Here is a 22,646-nt window from a genome sequence, read left to right as displayed (position 1 = left end):
TGATTAGGTGACAATGATTATGATTATCAATTTATTTCACAAAATTCAATAATTTGAAATTGATGATAAAATTTCCAACTATATTTACGAACAGCAAGTTTAATTGTTTCAAAGATTGAAAAAATCTGAACCAACACTATTCCTACCTCTTAAACGTAAATTGTAAGAATATTCAACGCATCAACATTTTTTAACCATCAAATACTATTTTTGCACCACTTCGGTACAGATATGAGCTACATACTATTACTCTTAGTGATAATTATCTCTGTAATAGTGGTAAATTCACTAAAATCGTTCAAATGACGAAAATTTAGATCTTTCATAAAAAAAAGAACCAATTTCCTAAAGCGTTGATTTTCGGGATAAAAATTAATAAATATTATTACATCGTAATTTACACGTAGGCTTACGACGTGGAAAACGTATATAACAGCAGCACTTTCTCAAAATCTAGGCTGCATGAGCCCCTATTCCCGCCCATTTATCAAATTGCTAGTACATACTACCACCGAAATCAAAGTGCTTGCCTCTCGCGTGTGATGGCGCTACGAGGAGGCTGATGGACGAGAAATTCCTCTCTGTTGACCAGTAATTCGAGACGAGTGAACGGAGACAGTCGCAGCGGCATCTTGCTTCGATCCGACGACTCTTCCATCAAACGTCAGCGCACAAACATGTCAGTACCAACCACTCAGTTCACTTCTGAGGAACACGATCATTTTCCGCACAGGCGCTCTGGAATCAAGCTTCGCAATTCGATGATTGGGATAATTATTGCACAAACATAAACGGTTATTTGTGTTGTTACTTGCGAGTCCATCACTCGCGGATCAGCGACTCATAGATTTTTTATTTTTACTAACAGGCGGAAAAACGATATATTTTTGCTGCCGTGCTTTGATGGGCAGCAGATATTTCATGTACTGGTTTAGAGACAGAAAACGAATGGTCACACATGAAGGCAAAAGGACATAGACCCATCATTCTCTGTGCTTGATCGTGAAAATGATCGTGTGATTCAGGTTTTAGTATTTAGCTAATCGTTTTTATCTCATGTGATTGCATCTATATCTTTGCTGGATATAAGAACTATCCGTCGTCACTTGAAACTGCACGTGCCAGCGCCAAGGAATTTGATCTACCATTTGAAGGTTCAGCAGGAAGGAACACCGTAGGACAGTCATCCATCTAGGATTTCTCAATCTCTAATATATAATTCAATCTCGACGAGTTTCTGCAGGGACGCTAACAGATGACCCATATTTAATATTTAAACGGCAAAAATTAAAACGCTAACTAGTCAGGAAGTTGCGATTAAGGCACCACAAACTTTGTCATTAAACTTTCATCATAATACTCCAAAAATTATGGCCATATTCTTTGAAAATTTGGTAAGGTTATCAAGAGGGAGGCAAGGGAGATAGCTTTACCCCGGACCGCCACCATCGAAACATTCTCTGCGACGTTTAAGGATGGGGAAAGCAAATATGCACCATTTCTTCTGGATAACCCGGAATTCATGAGTCCAGAAGTCGTTTCGCGCGTCCAATTCGACGATTGACTTTGGAATTTAAGCATGAGAAAACTCACGTCAGAACATTGACTAACTTGTGAGATTCTTTACGCTTTTCCATGATTTTTTTTCGCTTTCATCGTGCGAGGGTGGGACCGGTCATTCACCGAGATAACGATGGCAGAGTACGCCCTAGAACAAGGCCAAAGCGAGCGGAAGCAGGGATCGGTGGGGTCACGGTCAGGTCTCCTGAAGTGTTCGAAAGATACTGTCTGTATCTTCCGAACTATATTCCGAACTATAACCGTATCTTATCCATATCCAACTTATCCACAAGCGTCCCCACCCCAAAGAACCCCACCTCCCGGAATGCATTATCCCCTCCAAATGCGCCCCCGAAAACTTTTTCTTGCTACGGCCTTGCCCTCGAAAATCTAGTGATCATAAAAACCTCCACCCTCGTGGGAGCCCGAGATGATTTCATTAATATAATTAATGGCGTATATAGATCCTCATTTTGAGGGGGGACCCACAGAGGCTTTCTGCGCATCGCCGTATCTCCTCTCTACGCTACCATCATTCGCAATTCTACACATTGGTCGGGTCAATGCAAATCTTAGTTAGCCTCTGTGACGAGAGGCGACCACGCTTGTTAGGACACTAAAGGAATTTCAGGCAAATTCAGTTGGGCGATTTTGACCCTTCGGATGCGCCTCTCTCGCGCGTGCCTGGGCTAATGGTGCTTGTCAATAGTATATAAATAGATGAGGTGAAGGTTTGCAAACAAACACATCATTGTGCCGACGCGACGATTCCAACAGTTATAGTTCTCCTTTAGGACTTATCATGAAACATTATGAAATGGAAGATGATTTATAAAAAAATTTAGTGGGCAGTCAATTGGAGTGATATTAAAAAATTAGAATTAATGTAAATACTACATACAGTATTTTTTCAAAAAATCTTGAGTGGTATATAAATCCACATGCCTAAATCGAAATATCGTTTGCTTATTGTTAGATACCGACACTTCAAGAAAATAACTAATAATACCTATATTTATATAGTGGTCCAGAAGAGTTAGCAATAATGTTGGATGATTGATAGACAGGGGGGCCGAGGCGGGGGGGGGGGGGGGGGGTGTTGACTGCTGGGGGAACAAGACGAATGTAAGATTATGTTAACTCATATTAATTAACGACAGCCAATGCTATTTTACACCTAAATGTATTAGCTTAATAATTTACATGCATTAGAGACTATCACTTAATGCCACAACCATGATCTCGCGTGTAACTCATTAACATAATTCACACTACGATGCTTAATTTTCACTCATTTCCCTCAGTTCGAGGGGGCCTTGGCCGCCCCTGTCACTAATACTAACTTCTTCAGCATAAGCTGAGGCAATCATATAATACATCAGTCATGCCTAACAATATACATATCAACGCAATAAAGAGCGCGAGCATTCGCTGAGTGAAAAGTGATATTGGGATGAAAATCATGACACCCATTAATACCAGGATTTTCATTTACTCGACTTACAAGCAATTAGGATCAGGTCCACCCACAACATGGGGCGGGAAACTTTTCCCTAGGGGCCCTGGGGCATGGCTGAGGTACGAGTCTTCCTCTTATTTATGCTGCAGCATTATATACGATATTTTAACAAATCCAAATAAGGCATTTTCTAAAAATTTTGATAATTAGCCCGTAAAATGTTTTTTTTTCATAAATAGAATGAACTGTGTGCTCCAGACATTTTGAAGAAAACAGTCAAATTGGGAGGCTGGATGGTAGAGGCCCGTCAGCCATGCCTTCCCAGGGGTACGTACAATGTTAGCTCAGGGGGCCAAAATCCCTCGTTCGCCCACAGTAGCGGGAATTTCCTCGACTAGCCTTACAAGGATTAGGCAACATACCTTCAACACCTCATTCGCTTAACTTGAAAATCGTTGAAAAGGTGAGGAGCTGAGCTCAAAGCTAATGGAAATTCCTAAACGAAGTACTTGAGAAGCACCTGAGGCATCTAATACGAAAATATTGTAACGGTAGTAATGGAAAAGTACTAATATATAAATCTTCATTCCGAGGGGAAGGATTATCGCCCCCTCCTTTTTATTCACCTCAAGACTTTTATGTTTAAATTTATCTCAATAATGTTAAATGGAGATAAGGAGGAGACAGAAGGTGTGGATGGAGGGGGTACTTAGCGGGGTAAGGATGTTGGAAAAAGTGTTGGAGGGAAGAAAATGTTGGGTAAACGAGAGAGAGGAAGGAAAAGAATAAGATTTTTGGATAGAATGAAAGAAGGTAGGCCTTATAGTGAATTGAAGATGGAAGTGCTTAAAGGAAAGGGAGGTTCCTCGAATGCTTATAAAGTACTCCATGGAAACCTACTTTAATCTGTATTATACTTAAATAAAGAGATAAATGTTATATTTGAAGGGGTATCACAGCATACCACGGTTATCAGGAGAAAAATCTCTGGATTATTCTTCTCAATGATAATCTTTCATTTCTTCAAGTACAGCAACATCGTGAAAAGTTCTGCTGGTTTTTCCGGGTATTCTTCCGCGTTTATCCATTATGTAGGACGATATTTCGCCAACGTTCCAGTTGGCTTCCTCAGGTCCACTGAAGTGTTGAATGCAGAGATTTGTTCATCTTATATACACCCCGTTTGCCGCCTTTTTTCTCGAGGTGTGCCCTGATTGGTCAGGATCTTTGAAGACCCTTTTCCACGCGCTGGCGAGATTGTAGCCGTCTTCACGGTTGAAGTTCTTTGTCGTTTTGGCGATTTCAATTGCCTCCCTGATTATTCTCGGGTAGTAGCGGCCTTCTTTGTTCAGAAGAGAGGCGTTGTCAAAATCAATATTGTGTGTCGGTCCACTCCATTGGTGTTCCGCCACCGCTGACTGGGTGAAATGTCTATTTTTTACTGCCCTTCTGTGCTCTTGGACTCGGCATTTCAGTGCTCGTGATGTTTGGCCGATGTAGGACTCACCGCAGCTGCATTTAATTTGATATACTCCTCCACGGATGTCATTAGGGTGGTGGTCTTTCGTGTTGACGAGGATATTCGACATCTTGGTGACGCATTTGAATCTGGTCATGATGTTGTGTTTCTGGAGAGCTCTCGCGATCTTTTCCGTGGTACCGGCGACGTAAGGTAGGATAGCGTGTGCCCTCGCCTTTTCTGTAGTAGGGCTCTCTTCATTGGTCCTTTTTGGGGCCATCCGCGACTGCTTACGTTCCATTTTGTGGAAAATCTTCAAGATGTTTTCTCGCCGGAAGCCGTTCATCTGGAAAGTTTCCATTAAATGCCGTTTTTCTTTTTCGATGGAGGCAGCGTCTGAGATGGAGCATGCTCGGTGGAATAATGTTTTAATTACTCCGAATTTCTGTTGTGGGTGGTGATGGGAGTCTGCATGGAGATATCGGTCCGTGTGGGTATTTTTACGAAAAACGGAGTGTCCCAAAGTCCCATCTCCTTTCTTCTCGACCATTACGTCTAGAAAAGGTAGGCGATTGTCCGTTTCCATCTCCATGGTAAATGCTATGGCAGCATTTTGTACGTTCAGGTGGTGCAAGAACTTCTGGAGTTCATCTTTTCCGTGGGGCCATATCACAAATGTGTCATCCACATACCTCACAAAGAGTTTTGGCTTTTTGTTGAAGGACTGCAGGGCTTTCCGTTCAAAATCTTCCATGAAAAGATTGGCGATTACCGGGGAGAGTGGGGACCCCATTGCAGCACCATTTGTTTGCCTGTAGAATTTTCCGTTCCACGTGAAGTAGGAGTTTCTCAGGCAAAATTCCACCATCTTTGGGATGTCTTCTGGGAGGCCGTCACTTGTGAATGTCTTGATAATCTCTACGGCTTCACCAATCGGGATGTTTGTGAAGAGAGACACTACATCGAAACTCACTAAAATATCATCCTTGCTTATTTTGGCCTTTTTTATAATCTCAATGAAGTGAGCGGAGTTCTTTACGTGCGTAGACGTCTGACCGGAGAACGGTACGAGTTGCTGGGCCAAGTATTTTGCAAGTTTATGAGAGGGAGAGTCTATTGCACTCACTATTGGAAAAAAATCGTGAAAAGTACTTGTCCATTTCCATACTTATTTATTCCAACTGACCCAGGTTTCGGTTCATAATGACATTTTCAAGGTGGCATTGAAAATGACACCATGCCCTTGAAAATGGCATTACGTAGCATTACCTGCCAAAACCTGGGTCGCTTGGAATAAATAAACATGAAAATAGGCAATGCTTATCATTGTGTTAAATTTCAAAGATTTCCACTGAATTACGCCAGAAACTGCAGTACTCTTTTACAGTAACATCGGTTTCACTAGTGGTACAACGGCGTTGGAATTCCCCCATCCCAAACCCCTTCTACACTATCGTTACCCCTGGAGGCATCGTCGGGTTATCATCGCGGCGGCGGGCCATGGCTAGGGATGGCAAAAAAATTATATTAATCGAATAATCAATCATTTGATTAATCGTAAAAGTGCTCCAAGTTATTCGATTAATTGGTGGACAATTAATCGATTATTTGGTAATCCGTAGTAGATTATATAATTCAGTTATCACGATTTTTAATTTAAAGACAATAAATAACTTTGATATTTTTACAAATAACAACAAAATAAGCTACATGAAATTATTTATAATATTGCTAGGATTGAAAAATACATGCATTCTTTATTCTTGATCATTTGAAATCTCCACATTAAAAACTCCTCCTCCAACCCAAGAGTTCAGAAACAATATTTTTGACTGCGTTTTTGTGGTCCGTCTTTTTCTTTTTTCATAAGCCGTCGATCTAGCCTTTGAGAAGAATCCTTCAGCTGGTACGGAAGTACCTGTGAGGTGGCAGTAAGTTCATAAAGCCTGGGATAAATGAACTTCATTTCTTCCCATGCTCCACCTTTATTTTGCTTCAGTCCTATAACTGAGGAATTAAGATAGGGCGCAACCTCGTCTGCAGGATAAGCACTTGCATTGCTGTCCAACTACTTCTTTTTGTGAACGAGACTCCTGTGTGTTTATTTATCCTGATTCATTATTATTTCGATTAATTTTATCAAATTTGATTAATCATCCAATTAATTGGTTACTTATTATTATATCATTAATCGATTAATTGTAAGAGAAAAATCGATTATTTCCACCAAACGATTAATCGTTGCCATCCCTAGCCATGGGGCCTAATTTTCGTATTTCTTCCTCTATTGTCCCCCTTCTCTAGGTGAACGGGCGTAAAAGTCTGTGACTTAATTCCGTATTGAAGATGCGCATCCCCCGCGGCCCGCCCTGGTTACCATGGTGCTTTGTATACCGCGGACTTGCCCTCACGCATGATTCATAAAACTATTTAAAACGAAGATATTTAATATTTTTTTCTTTATTTTCCGCTTTCGGTGGCATCCTCTACTCTCCTTGTATACGTCCATGGCTTATGTTTTCTCAATTTTTCTAAGCCTCAAAACCTGCTGTTATACTAATGGTAATATGATGATTGATTTCCGTGTTAATTCTGCGTAGACTAATTTTTGGTGGACAAAAATGAGTCGACGCGGAATTAACCCGGAAATAAATCATCAATTTAATCGCTGCGGAAGCCTCCGTAATAATGATAATATGCACCCAAAGAAGCTATCCACTAACGTTTGGTATTGATATTCCACAGAGTAGAAGACTATGGCAGGGAATGATAATGCCGAGGCGAAGAAGATAGCCCTCGAGGCCATAAACAGAGTTCACGCCAAGGGGATCACCATCAAGGAGCTGACTGCTATGTACGACAAGTGGGCCGACACTTATGACAAGGTGAAGGGCAAGTATTTCTAGGAATCATTAAATACCAATGATCATACTAATCCTTCATTTTCCGATTAAATATCATGAATAATAATAAAAATTTAATTTAAAATATCATGAATGAATTCAGCAATTGGGTTATGTATAACAAATTAATACAAAAAAATATGGGCCGGCAGAGATTAAAAGACCAGCAGTTGAATACCTTAACTATATCCGTCATTCAGACAGCAGAAATGTAGGTGAAATTTACAAGAACTGTTTGGAGGATTCTAAGCTGAGTTTTGGAAGTCAAATGTTTCCGAAAATTTGCGCAAACACGCTTTGTGCTCAAACTATGGCATAAATTTGAAAAGTAAACACACTGTTTGAAAATATTCCCATTGATAGAGTCATTAATAGCTTTGATGCTGTGTAATCCTTCAATTGTATAAAAATAATATTATAAATAAAATAAAATAAAAACAACGTTGTTCTCGCTAACTAAAAAGAAGAAAATAAAGTTTCAATGCTTTTGCTAGTCGTTAAGTGGGTTAAAATTGAGTACTTAACAAAATTCCACCGTAACAAACAGACAGACGCGAAGGTAAGTTAAGAAAAACGTTGTAAAAAACACAAAATACAATCCATATTATGATCAATATTTTGCTACGGTACCGCTGTAGTACCTCAATTTGTTCTAAAAAATGTTAAACTGAATCACCTACAAATTTTATTTTTGAGGAATGGAGATAAGGAAGGGTTTTAAATGGTAAATAAAAGGTATTGTGCGGAGAACCACCCATATAGAATAATAAGTGGTCCGTAAATGGAAAATTTCAGCTTGAGTGGGCCGCATAGCTGTTCTAGCGGGGAACCGCTGAACTCGGGTGATAAGAATGACACTTACCCTTCAGCTGATAGCTAGGACGCTGGAAGAAATGCTAGTGTTTCCACTTTGGAAGGCCTTCTTATATTGAGAACCTAAAATGCAGGAAAAAAATATTTTGTCAAGAATTTGTGGTGAGCTCACATGTAACCAAGCATTGCAGTAAAGTATGACATGGATGTGACAGACATCTGGAATACAGCAAAGGCGACCACAAACCATATATTATTACGGAGAAGTACTCTCCAGTTTCATATTCGCTCGAATTACCAAAAAAGGGAATCTGGAAGTGCCACTCACAAAACCCACCCACAAAGGAACAACCAAACTCCAATTAGAATTAACAAAGTTCTATTTTAAACCCCATACTTTGAAATGGCACAATTCAAAGCTTGGGGTACATTTTTTTTTGCTTCCGCCAAAATAATGGCCCGTTGGAGTATTAAGCTTCTAGGCGAATAGATACTGGCGGAGTAAAAATTCCCCTATGTCTCAGGGGAAAATATTTTTAGAGAATTTGGAAAAAAACACCTATACTGAATGAAAAACGTAGTGCCATAGCTGATGGTTTCAATGCAAATGCTATTCTCCAATGTTTTGGATTCAGAATCCAGAGATAACAAATTTATGCTATTTGGCGGTGCTCTCAATATTTAACGGGGAAATTCACGCCAAACAATTTTCGTTCACTCCAGAGTAACTATCGTTTACCAATAATTATACAGGTCCTTACATGGGCGCCATATTGAAAAATAACCACAGTTCGCTCTCGGAGTAAAGCCAAAAATAGGAGCGATATTCAAAGAAATATCATGAAGACAAAAATTAATACCTCTCAGATGATGAAATAATAAATATTTAAATTTTGTTTTTTTTTAGGAAATTTCTCCAGAAGTTTACAAGGGGCCGATATACGTTGCAGAGGCCCTTGCTGAGTTGTACGATGGCAGTAGTAAACCAAGGAGGTGGGAAGCCAAAATTTTGGACATTGCGGCGGGAACAGGTCGCATAGGAATCCATCTGTTCGAATTAGGATTTCGGTAAGTCACCTTAATTCACGAATTATCCATGAATTTTTTTCAGCATTACTATTGCTATCACGGATAAAATTTATTTGAGCGCGAAAATAATGGTATGTATAGATTACTACGAGCTGCTTCTGAAACCAGATCATGAAATCGCTGATATTAATAAATATAGAAAAAACTAAAATACTACTTCTAGCATTCACAGTTAGTATGTTATGTTGATATACTTCGTATATCCTTATCCTTTATCCTTTAGCCAAATTGACGCATTGGACCCATCGGAGAAGATGCTGGAGAAGTTAAGGAGGCTCGGGATATATGGAATCACATGGAGAGACACTATAGGGATCCATCAAACAGAAATTCCTGATGGTAAGGCAATGACTCTCCAATTGGAAAATATTTCAATGCTGTATATTGCGGAGCAGGAGTCTCCATGCTTACGCCTGAATCACACGATCATTCCTTCCCTTTGGAGGAACAGCTCCAGCGATGGCGAAAAAATGGTCGTTCCTCGCGATCATTTTCCGCAATGGGGTAGCCAGGTAATTTGTTAGGGGGTCGTCCAAAACCAGGTGGGAAATTTTTTGAAAAATAAGGTACTCATTGTTTTTAGTAATTATAGGGTTTGAAACTAATTTTAACACTTTTAATCATTGAAAAAACGTCATTTTTCAAAGAAATCTTTTATAAATTTATGATTTTTCAATATTTTTTTTTGTATGAAGTAAAATAATTTTGTCTTTATATTTCGGGGGGGGGGGGGGACCAGACCCCCCCGGACATTCCCCTCGTTACGCCACTGATTTTCCGCGATACCTCGAAGGATGGGCTTTCATTTCTTTTCCCATCACTCGGCAAGTCCTTCCTTACGTAGCTGAAACCGCTGAAACCATAGCTGGCACCGTCCATCAGCAAATCAGAATGGAAGGCCTCTAACAGCGATTGTAACGCCACGCTTGGCATTAAATTCAATGACAGTTGTAAATACGGAAAGTGACGGAGTAAGCGATGGAAAAAGGGACGGTGTGAATGACCGTGTCATTCAGGAAGTGATGGGTCGAGCGATCACTCTTTCGGCCGTTGAAAACCTATCGCTGGAGCTATCGCCCTGAGGGACGAAAAAAATCATCGTGTGATTTAGGCTTTAGGCCCGCGGGCCAAATGTGTCTGGATTTTATGGAACGGGTGCCACATATGATTTGTGCAATAATGACAGTGCACACTTTCGTTACTTAAATAACAGCACTACAAAAAGTAACATAGTTCTCACTTTCGTCATGGCTACGTTAATTACTATTGGAAAGAAAAGCTATCCAATTACTCTCAAGTAGCGCCTTACAAACGTCAACAAACATTAATGGCTGCGGCTATTTCGGTATTTACAAATAATTCTTTCAAACAAAAACCTTTTAAACTGTCCTTGGTATTCATGTTAATGAAAAAAAAAGGAAGATAAAATAATTTTTGGCTACGTGTAATCGTGCACGGATCGGTTTACAATTAAATCGGTCTAAAATGTTTAGGCACAATAAAAACTATGAAATACTATTTCTCCACGATTCCTAGTAAATATAACTTCCAATGATAGCGATTATCTTGCTAAATCGATTTTAATAATTTCACGCTCACCTAATTCATCATTTGCATTCTTTGAATCCGGCAGGTGCTTATGACGCAACCGTTTCATCTGGCGCCTTTGGTGGTGGGCATATGCCTGTGAAAGCGATCCACGAAATGGTGAGGATAGTTCGTCCAGGTAAGTATTCATCGCAGGTTCAATCTAATTTATGACGAAATGAGTAAAAAAAACAAATTTTTAAATAACCTGACCGCGGTCATTTCCAAGATTGTTAAATAAATAGATACATAAAAAAGGAGAAGTTAAAGGTTATTCTGCTTAAAAGCGAAATTGACACAAAAAATACTTAAATTATATACATCAAAATATTCTTATCGGAGTTACTATTTATGAGGCTCTGCTTATCAGGAGCCAATTCGAAAAATAGATTTTTATATACGCTAAAGTATAGTAAATGATCACGTAGGATGATGCCCCAGAATATATATCATAATCTTATACCACGCGTGTATTGAAAGTAAACGTTTATTTATATCCTCAACATACACAAAAAAAATAACAAAAGAAAGCAGACCAATAAAAACTCATTAATATTCTCTACCAATTTTTCAGATAAATTCCGTCTTCTAGGTGATACAGTCAAAGCCTACCACAGCTCCATAATAAATTCTTACCCAAATTTCATCAACTAGCTATGAAAAATATTGCTGCCAGAAACTTCCCATTCAATTCCAGACAGCTCTTTTTGGCTCATTTCATAATTATTTCACACCTCGAGATAGAACGATTGCAAATGACACGGCGGAGTGGAAACCGGTTGGATATTAAATAAATAAGGTGGCAATTCACAAAGTGCATCACCTCTCACACCAAGACCTATATTCCAAATTAGTGAGTATTTCACACCCATAAGTCTTCAACATTAACAGTAATCCAGAAATAATCACCTATCTTAATCGAAATCACTCGTCGCCTAACACACATAGATCGCGTGGGAAAATAGTCATAAATACATACAAATAAGAGGCAAAAATTTTACAATCGTAATACTTTATAATAAAATTACTTTTATGGCTAAATTTGTGCAGTATTTCTAGGAGTTCAAGTCATTTAAAAAAAATAAATTAATAAAACATGTACGGCCAACGTCCTTGAACTTCATTTTAATTTCATGAATAAATTTTTCCATCAACAAGGCTTTCTCGTAAATACCTGTTCGTGGTTTTGCAAATCTCGGAAAAAATTCAGCATTTTCACTTTTAATTTGTATTTTTCCTCTGTCATTCACTGCTTAATAAATTACTTATATCATTTTATCCATCTGCGAATTCAATCATTCAATCTCGGAACCCAAAAGCGCTGCTGTAAGTAAATGTCAGATGCCATCGAGCCCTTGAAGTAGCCACAAAAAACTATAAATGAAAGTCTTGATTGTGGAAAAATTAAGTTCCGATAGTTAGGCCGTAAATGTTTTATTAACGAATAAAAATAATAGACCTACATTCAAATAAAACAACAGGTCAAGAAGATAACTAATTTTTTCATGGCTAAAGTTAACTTGTTTGCTTTTCCGCAGGTGGCTTCATCGTGAATATTATCCGGGAAGAATACCTCACAACCACTGAGGAGTACAGTAAAATGGAAGCACTCTATAAGGAATTGCAAGATAATCAGAAGTTGATACAGGTGGGATTATAAATTAGTGAACGAATGCTATTTGCTCAGAGTGTTTATACGTATAGACCATGTCACAAAAATATGAGTTGTCCAAAGCTATTAGATCCATTCTTTCACTCAAATTTCACTCTATTGAATGTTGCAGACTAATAACAGCGATATTGCCCTTAACGAGACGAATTTTACGCCACAATGCAGTAGGCATTTTGGGTTATCCAACATTTGCTAGACCAGGAAGGTCCTCTTCATTAATATGACATTTACATCCTTTTTAATATGCAGAAGAGATAGTATAAGAGTCAATTTAAATTTGGCGCAGGTAAATCCGTGGCCATACCTACAATCCTCCCACGTGGCTACGAAACTCTTCTCCCAAATTGCTTTTCCCTGCTCCAAGAGGGCATCAGAAGCATCCTGAATCGCTGTCATCAAGATACCCTAGCAACTACACATCACTTTCTATTTCTATCACTTTATCTTTCTATTTGCGAATCATGTCAAACGCTTGATCGTTTTCTCTCTCCTTTGTCCTGTTTTCGATTATTTCTCCTCCATCACGCTACATACACAATACGCCTGTCACTATCCTCCTCCCTCACACCTAATCACCATTAGCCACCACACTTCGTGATAAAAATATTAACGGGCTCTCTGCAATCCAAAATGAACTCATACCACGAAGCGTCAATAAGTGAAATAATTAACTAATGTAACTCTTGTCCACTGAGTCCCTAATGTTTGGCAAGCCTTAACCGGAACATGATCACGCCGTAACTAAAATTGAGAATATTTGAAAGCTAAAATGTAAAATTTGGCGCTCTACAGACATTTTGCGCCTTGATATTTCACGTTCCTAGCCGTTTACGTGATATCATTAAATTATTGACAACAAAGCAAAGTGTATCAGAATTACTTTCAGTTAAACTAGTGTCCCAAAACGAAAGAACTCGTAAACTGCGGTTATGACTTTCTGTAAGATTTTAACTGGAGAATATAAAACCTGTTCTTCATATTACCATAGAGTAAGTATATATAAGTAAATAAGTAAGTATATATAAGTAAATATACTTACTCTATGATATTACATATATTTTTTTTCATTTTTCTAAAGAATTGGTCAATTTATTATACGTATTTTTAATTTTCGGCCGACGTATCGACAAGTTTATTGGTATCTTTCGGGCTGAGAATTGTTAATTAAGAAATTTAAAAATCAACCGTTGAGATACGAGCATATCAAATTAAATCGTAATCGAATAAATATTTTTTTAATAATATTTATGTACAAACGCTCGGCAGTTTATTTTTTCATTGTCTTAATTATGATTTTCGGCCATATAAAAGGCAATTTGTCGAATTTGAGCGCTGAAAATGTGCAATGTTAGTTTACAAGCACCAATAATTATTTTTTTCAATTTCCAAAAAAATTAAGCATTAAACTGTACTTGAGTACGATGAAATAATTGATTAAAATAAAATTTTATCTGCTGTATAAGGAGAAATATCATTCCCTTGTATAACGCCAACTCATCGTAAGAATTAGGCTATTGAACCTCCAAAATGTTGTACAATTAAAAAGGTTATCTTTTAAACATGTTGTTCCTCTCAAGTGCCATAGCATTCAATTTACATTGAACAAAAAAGCATCAGTACCCAATGAGATGAATAAAGCCAGAAGTATTAATTTTTTCAGAAAATTAGAATTTGGGAAACAAGAATTGATTTAGGGTACCAATAAACGTAACCAGTGTATATGCTTAGCGATATTTAAAGAACAACAAGTAACTCATAATAATTTTTTCAGGTAAGCCGGAAAGTTGTACCACAATATTCGCTGGATAACAATGGAGTTGTCTTCGTACATAAAGTTTTGTAAAAAAATTTCTATCCAATAAAAGAAACATTTTCAAAATAAGTTGAATACAATGATTACGTAAAGTGAATTCAAAGTCTCATAAATATTCTAAAAATTATTGGTAATAAGTTCCGTTGACTCGGTAGAGAGCAAATGACGTCAGCACAATACGTTTGCTCAAGTGCTAATTGTTAACACAGGGGGATCATTGTTGGTATCAGTGGCGGATGCATATGGGGGGCACAGAGGGCGCGCCCTCCCCCTTGCGGGGCCGCCTTCATTGTTGAAAATTGCAGAACCGCAACTTAATTTTTTATATCATAAGATGGCATTGTCTTGTATATGTATTTAATCAGTACGAATAAAACTTTCTAAAAATTCGCATGTAACTTGATTATTTTTCATTACGATAATATAGGTAGCTCAAAATATCTTTTGCGCCCCCCTTGAGTGTTTTCTGTATCCGCTACTGGTTGGTATAGTGACTACAAGTGGTAAAAACTCATTGCCACGGGATCTATTCTCACCGATGGAGGAGATTTTTCAGAGGCAGCCAGTTTCCTACTTATTCTGTGTGGTAAGCACTGAAAGAAAATTCACCTGAATGCCACTTTTCAATAACCACAACAGATGATGAGGTAACTAAATGAGACAATTTTGAATGTTTACTGTTTTTCTTGAGACAGACATCAATTATCAATAAATCAATAATATACATTAAAAACTCTGAAAGTCGCGATTTTCCTAATGCCATACCCATCGCACTACTAATTGTATCGGCATGACATTAAATGGCATTAGTAATGCAATGACCACAACATACTGTTTAGGTACTCTCGTTCTGCTCATTGAGCACCGAGTGGCGAGTTTCCACAGGGAGTCAAGATCGATAAAACTGACAGATGAATCCATGTAGGAATTAAATAGTATTCTTAACTACTATTATTCAGATAATAACTACTATTCAGACATGGCGGCGGCGCGGCGGTTAGGGTTAACACAATAAATAGAACGATCTCGAAATATACAAGAATCAAATGGGAATCAAAGACGAATCATCATGGTATGATTACAGTCAACGGGGTCAAGGGCATAGAATTAATGGATGTTAAGGCAGAGCTAACATTTGATAAAAGAATTAGCAATAGAACCGCGTTCACTGTCGAGTTAAGTTCAAGTTCATCCAGTAAACAGCATTCCCCCTCGAACCAGTGGTTGTGCAATACGACAGTGAAAAGTGACTGCAGAATCGTGATTCAAATACAAACAGAAAGTAAATCGGGACTCGCAACATCACTACATTATTAAGGACATAATCGTTTTAATCCCACAACATCGAGTATACTTCTATTTCTTATCACTATCAGGTGGTATCAGGGGCCGTGGATCCTACATAGAGGAACCTATTTACAGATGATTGGAACTAACCCAGTAAACACAAAATGCTGCAGATGCGCATCAGATGCGCTTCGCGGCAGCGCTGCAGCTGCGGCGAAGGCGCTGCTGCAGCGCGTCTAGCACTCCCAAACTTCCCTTTTTTGCATGTCATAAGCGCTGCACAAGCATGTCATACGCGCTGCACAAGCATGTCATAAGCGCTGCACAAGCATGTCATAAGCGCTGCACAAGCATGCCAGGAGCGCTGCGCTAATGTGCCACGATCGCATCAAACGCATGTCCGAATCGCTGAAAATACATTCCTAATGTGCCACTACTATCGCCGCAAAAAAAGGTAGAACGCTGAACTTTAGGCATTTGTATGAAATTCTGCCGAAGCTCCACAGGGTCGTTTCAGATATCGTTGTACTCGTTGTACTAATGATCCATTGTTGTAGTCAAATAAACAATGAGTTGAACGATATCTGACACGACTGTCGAGCTTCGGCAGAATTTATACAAATGCTTAACGTTCAGCATTCTACCATTTTTGCGCCGATAATAGCAATCTTCAAGTACTACTTAAGTATGTGAGGGGCAGCAAGAATTAATTGAAAACACAGGTTTGCAATAAATGATTTTATTAATGATTACTCTGTTTTAAGTATACATTAGAGTACTGATTAATGATAGACATAATACACGAAGACACTCACCCATAATGACACTGCATATTTTCGTTCCCATAAACTTTTTCTTCTTCATCCCCTCAACTCCAGACTTTCCGGTGAGGCAGAAGTGCTTCGCTGCTTCGTCAGTGAATACAAAATATAAAATTTTGTATACTGAGGGTTGCTCCTCATCACCACAAATGCGAGCAATTTGAGTAACCTGTAAAGAAAAATATTATGTAATCAATGGAATTCTGGTTGAAATTATCACAAAAGAATTAAACACAAATGATTGAGGCCTTACCAAATTATTGTGGAGAGATACATCCTCTGACAGTTCCCTCTCAAGCTCCTCTACATCATCCAAAGTTTTAAGAGGGAATTTCCGGTTGACGGAAATGCTCTCTTCATTCACTACAGGCTTGGACTTTAGCTCTTTCTTTAATTCTGTGAGCATGCTTAATGCCATGCTCACCTTCCCATCTAATCTCCTGTATCTCTTTTCCCATATCTTCTCCTGAGCTTGCATGAACCCTAAAATTTTAAATGTGGAAAGGTTAGTTTACAAAGTGACCTTTATGTCAGTACTTATATAAGTAAATACATGATAAAAATATTACCATACAACTCTTCTGTTGTTGCCGGCCGCTTAGTCTCTCTTTCTTTCCCACCAGGTGCTTGCGGATCTAGTTGTTTTCCTGCTATGAGAAATGTCCATTAATTTTAACTCGTGTACTGCATAATACATCATCGCGTCAGCCCATCTCGTTAGACAATCTTTTTAATATTATACTAAAAAGGTTGGCTAACTAAAAAATTTTGAGCTGCGAACTTTTCCTGTGACATGCGTTACACATTTCCTATTTCACTATTAATGGAAACCTATATAATCAATATTTAAAAGCTTATATCCAATGGTTCCGAACATAACTACGACCACGTATGTAAACAAAAACACAAAGTCTTAAAATGTGTTTATATTCACCATGCTAGAATGCCAATTCTACCTAATTTCAAGGAGAATTGAATTTAAATTAACTAAAATTATACATTTTAAAAGAAGATGATAAATTCTTACCTATTAAGAATCCCCAAGGACGATCAACAGTTCCACAACGTTGGCCGCCATAGACTCAGTAAACTTCCCAAGCACCCTGGTAAACAATCGCGTAGCGGAGGATTGTTGCATTGTTGCACAAACTCGCATTAGCAGCGTTCCAGCAGCGTGCTGCAGGCATGCTTTGCGCATGCGCTGTTGATGCGCTGCAATTGCATGTTTCGCCAGCGCGCTGCGAAAGAGCGCTGCACAAGCGCTGTTACCGCGCTTCATTGAAACGGAAACGAACTTGCAGCTGTGAAACCCCTGTGCAGCGCTGCTGCAGCTATTCGTGTTTACTGGGAAGGATTGGAAAATATTCAGCAGAAACTTGACTTCGACCATACCCCTATGTATATTGGATGTCATAATATTGACGATGAAGACACCTGCGGAAAAATCAATACGTGAATTTACAAGCAAGCACCTTACCCATTATATTACTTTTATTTAAAAATATTACGACAGTAAATTCTATCTTTCACTCTGATTTAAGTATTTATTGTTATTTTTACCCACAATTGCGTGAGTGCATTCATTCGGCCATCAATTGCCTCAATTTTTGTCTATAAGTGATGTCGACTACATGATGCAATTTTCATGACATGGAATGAGCATTTCTCTGGAAGTGATTAACTTACGACAACCCATTAGAGATGATAATTCCTTTCCGTCAAGGAAGCAGTAGACTATAATCAAATGCACACCTCTAGAAGGGAAACCATAATTTAAAATATAAAATCATCTAGATCCACTATGAAATGAATATTTAAAACGACACTGGGGGAGAATGATGCGTGTAATTATTTTTAATAGCATTTTTCAGAAAGAATCCATGCATTGATATAACTCATTCATAATGACTTTCATAAATTAAGATATAAAGGTCCAAATAATACCTCCAGAGAAAATCTTAAGATACATCTCCTTTTTCTAAATACTGATAAAATGATGTTAATTATAATATATTATAACGCTGTTAACTATTGAGAGTAAAATTGGAAACGGCTTACACAATATTACGCGTACATAAGCATTAATTAGACAAAGAACAGTAAAAATGCGTATATCCACTTCAAATAGTACGTACAATGAAATAACGGTTAAGAAAGGGTACCTCGAAATTTCACTACATACGATAAAGCTTCAAAAGGTGGAAAGGAACAAGCCAATCGATATAGGAACTTGAAAACTTAAGGGTTCGTTTCATTTATTAAATCGAATCGAGTGATATGCCGCGATAGCTAAATCCACAACGGCCAGCAAAGATTTCTGACTGGCGGTATTTTCAGAAAAGAATTATACAGGAACAATAAGAATTACAGAGGAAGTCAAACTACTAGAGATGATTCATCACATAAAAAAATAAAATATGCCACACTTCACTCAAAAGACAACAGCCGGAGCCAGACTCAAGGGCATCATACTGCATTGGTGTGAAGGATGTTATTTTCGCAACTAAATCCGGCCCGCAGGAATATGGTCCAACGTTCACTTCGATCCAACCTTTGAACTCATATCCTCAATAAAAAAAGCGTAATAATGAGTCATATACAGGAATAAAAATACGAATAGACTATACGAATGACGATTCCGACAAAATTCATTTCTAATGATCTAATGATTACTGATAGTAATACCCTTCATACCCTCCGGGAGGGTCCTTCCCACTGAAATTGATCAACATTATCTGTTCTGATATAACTGTCTGTTCTGATATAACTGTCTGTTCTGATATAACTTAACCCCTAAAATGTGCCGACGGTAAACATAAGCAATGACCGTCGATTAACGAAAGATTACTATGCATGATTTTTTAATGTATTTAGGCCTATGGGTCATGAGGAGGAACAAAAATAAACTTCTGTTCATTATTCTGATCGGACAGACATGAAATATTTTCGAGAGAATTACATAACGTTGTCCTGCGCTGTAATTCCGAAAACGATGACAACGAAGCAATACTATAAACAGCCATTTTAAAATCCCATCCATAGCAATTATAATATCAATGCAAATTCCTTAATTGTCCACTGACCGTGTGATCTAATATTTTTCTTCGTAGATATGTGACTGTGACTGAATATGACAGCTAACTAAAATCTTCAATAAAAGAAGCTTGATTCTGTTACAAGAAACTGATGGACAAAAAGGTTAATTTAATGTATAAAATGAATAAATGTAATTACCATTTTGTAATTCACGCAAAATGTAACGTTTATGTTTTTTAACGATTTAATTTAACGATTTTTCGCGAGGTTATGATATATATTAACAGATATTCGTACTGCGATATTTTCAGCTAGGAATGTCCAAAGGCTTCACCCAGAATCCTGAAGACGGTGGCCTATTACTATAAATCTGGAATGTCTTCATTTTTTTCCAGAAAAAGTATTGGCAGTTTCCATGGGTAAATGCAAAGATGCAAGATAAAGCCAATGTATGCGTTGAGCGGATGATGCAATCCAGTTATTAAGGCTTCAAACTTTCGCGAAGCCATTCTCGCACGATTGAACGGATTTATCATTTAAGAATTTCAGCCGCGCTGATAGAACAAGGTCCACCCCAACGATCGCGCAGTAGAGGCCATGGTCCAGAAATTGCGTCACGGCAAAATCCTAAGGAAGTCCCATGATGAGATCCAAGCGCAGTTGAGCTGAGCGTAAATCTTTTTCCACGGATAACACAGGCCAACAAAAATTTTTTTTTGAAAACTTTTTTTATTTTAATAGCTTATATTTATAGATTTTTATGTGCCGAATCCAAACCTGGCCTTAGTTTTTTGTATCACCCATAGTTTCCAAGCAAGCAAGCAAGCCAAGCCATGTACACCATTAAGAAAAGGATAGGAAGGAAGAGTAGGGAGAATGCCGACGGCGCGCCGTATGCCAACTAGAAGTGCCTATGCATAGGCACCGTACCTATGTATAGGATACCGTAGCTACGGTACAGCAGTTAAATGACGCATACGATGGACATGGTGCAGTACATGAAGAGCCCTTCTCCCATCACCAGAGGAGTGACGAAAAATCTTATGATAACTTCCATCCTCTGTTTAAAAAATGCATTTCTTCACCACTAAGTTCAATAATTACGTATTATTTTTCTTGAGGATTGATCACTAAAAGAATAAATAAATTCCTCACCGATTGTCATCCTCAGCGCTGGTTATTTATTAAACTCGGAAATAAAAATCAACCATTTCATTCGAACAATTTCTGCTACTCAAACTCAAGTCTCAAATCCAGCGAAAAAGTTTTGCTAATGTGTATCACAATTTAACATTTAAAACCGAGCTTCATATGTAGAGGACGCTCTGAATGGTAATATGAAACAAATAATCTACACCATCCTCGGGATTTGAAACTGGGCTCTTAGAATAAAATGGCAGCAGCCAACCCAACGCGACCTCCGCGGAAACACGCTTCTATCCACCTCAATCCAAAACAAAGAACTTCACAAAAATCCATTAGCGCCTGTACTAAAACGGAAAGCCTTCATGGAGAACCTCAGAGAAAGAGAATGCGACCGTGAAACGAAATTAAGAATCATGTGGAATCGCAGGGATATTTCTTTCGTCGTTATCTATGGTGACAAAGAAGCGCTTTTGTGATTACTTTACGTATTAGATTAAAGCGACATGCAAGTTAACGAAAGAATTATCGTCAGAAGATATAATAAGTAATAGGAGACACATTTCTCTATTTTCTAAATTACTTCTCGATCAAGAGCAAGGTGCTTTAAGAGACCATTGTCCTTCGTTGGTAATTCTTACGGAAGTAGAATTTACTTTTTCCCGGCGGACTACATTCGTGAAGGTAAAGACAGCTATGGAAGTTCTTACCCAGAACTGAGCCCGAGTACTCTTCACCCCTAATTATAAATTTAAAAAACGCCATCCAGAGATTGTAGCTAACCCCACTATTAAGCTGAGTGGCGCAAATAGATCCTTATTTCGCGGGAAGGGGGCTGGGCCCTCTCGGCCCTTTCCCTTACATTCACTCCACGATATTAAATTCATACGAACAAACTAATACATGACGCAGCATCACAGCAGGCCGTGGCCGTACAGCAGTGTGAGATACTTCAAACTGATTTCGACTACGGCACTTAATTTTTGCTTCATTTTCCTCGTTCTCGGAGAGCAGGGAAGAGCCAGGGTGGAGGCTAGACCCCAGGGCATTTTTACCATATGGTTATGTTTACGATATTTTCGCGAGGATTCCCAGAGTGCTTATTAGGGCAACACCCCCGAGAAATTTAGAATCTTATGGGAATTAGGGCTGATTTTCTGAGGTTTCGAAAATCATCATTTTTTCGCTTTGTGGGTATGGAATCAAAGCTTTCACTCGGCTATAGCTATTAATAGAGATAGGGGTTTCTGTCATCGAAAACGAGCCCACGCCTTGTCGTCGCCGCCGACTCAGTTGAAAATATGTTTCTCCCAGAATATACTAGGCACCAGAGTGAATACTCAACTTTTAATCTTACTTTTGCACCAATTAATCCTTGTAACTCAATGATTGACGAATCCGCACCGAAGAGAGCATCGGAGTGGACGCTGCTAAAACTGCGCCCGGACGCCACCACCATCGCATTTTTATTGTGTTCGCCCATGTCTAATTTTCAAACGTCTGGAGTAGGAATAGTGGCACGAATACAGCGGATAGAACTACCAAAATCCTAATTTTAGAAACAGCCACGTAGGGAGGGACACGCCCGAGAGAATGAAAGCGAAAGAGAACGCTTTATCTCCTCCCTCATAACACGTCGTTGCCAGGATCGTGCGAGGGGTCGGTCTGTCCCATTCGTGGGCCAGAAATTAAAAATACAAGGAGTATCGCCGCATTTCACGGCTATTTCCGTTTCGCTAGAGGAGATTCGGGTGAGCGGCTCGGATGTTACTACCCTCCCTTGCCCTCGAAACTGCCGCGATGGTCATCCTTGAACTACACGCGTGCGTGGAAGTGTTCTGCAAAGCATGCAGTTCCGCTCGATGGAAGGACGTTGAACCTCAAGAGTAAATATAAACAAGAGTACTCGTGCGCGCGCGATCGCATGATCTCTGATGAGTCTGATTGGTTGATTCCGACGAGAGCGTTAAGCTAGAATTTGTTAATTACTACTTTTGAAAATTT

The 22,646-nt window shown here is 38.7% G+C and overlaps 2 protein-coding genes across 3 annotated transcripts; one reads left to right on the top strand and one right to left on the bottom strand.

Annotated features, from left to right (window-relative positions):
- Positions 1-578: 578 nt before the first annotated feature.
- Positions 579-14,424, top strand: LOC124155572 (methyltransferase-like protein 27). Of its 2 annotated transcripts, none has more exons than XM_046529520.1 (7): positions 579-679; positions 7,224-7,363; positions 9,102-9,262; positions 9,507-9,622; positions 10,917-11,009; positions 12,409-12,518; positions 14,314-14,424. In XM_046529520.1, exons 2-7 carry the CDS (start codon positions 7,235-7,237, stop codon positions 14,383-14,385), a joined length of 681 nt encoding a protein of 226 aa, XP_046385476.1. In that variant the 5' UTR covers positions 579-679; positions 7,224-7,234; the 3' UTR covers positions 14,386-14,424. The 2 variants fall into 2 exon arrangements, with proteins under 2 accessions (XP_046385476.1, XP_046385477.1); XM_046529521.1 differs by having other exon boundaries at positions 599-679; positions 7,229-7,363.
- A 1,941-nt stretch (positions 14,425-16,365) lies between these two features.
- On the bottom strand, positions 16,366-17,525 carry LOC124154989. The gene is made up of 4 exons (XM_046528737.1): positions 17,491-17,525; positions 17,033-17,110; positions 16,717-16,946; positions 16,366-16,632 (listed from the first exon to the last, which is right to left on the bottom strand). Exons 3-4 carry the CDS (start codon positions 16,939-16,941, stop codon positions 16,402-16,404), a joined length of 456 nt encoding a protein of 151 aa, XP_046384693.1. The 5' UTR covers positions 16,942-16,946; positions 17,033-17,110; positions 17,491-17,525; the 3' UTR covers positions 16,366-16,401.
- Between the last annotated feature and the right edge of the window lie 5,121 nt (positions 17,526-22,646).

Source organism: Ischnura elegans, chromosome 3, assembly GCF_921293095.1.
Source record: "Ischnura elegans chromosome 3, ioIscEleg1.1, whole genome shotgun sequence".
In the NCBI taxonomy this organism is placed as follows: Eukaryota; Metazoa; Arthropoda; class Insecta; order Odonata; family Coenagrionidae; genus Ischnura; species Ischnura elegans.
This window is presented reverse-complemented; position numbering and strand designations above follow the sequence as displayed.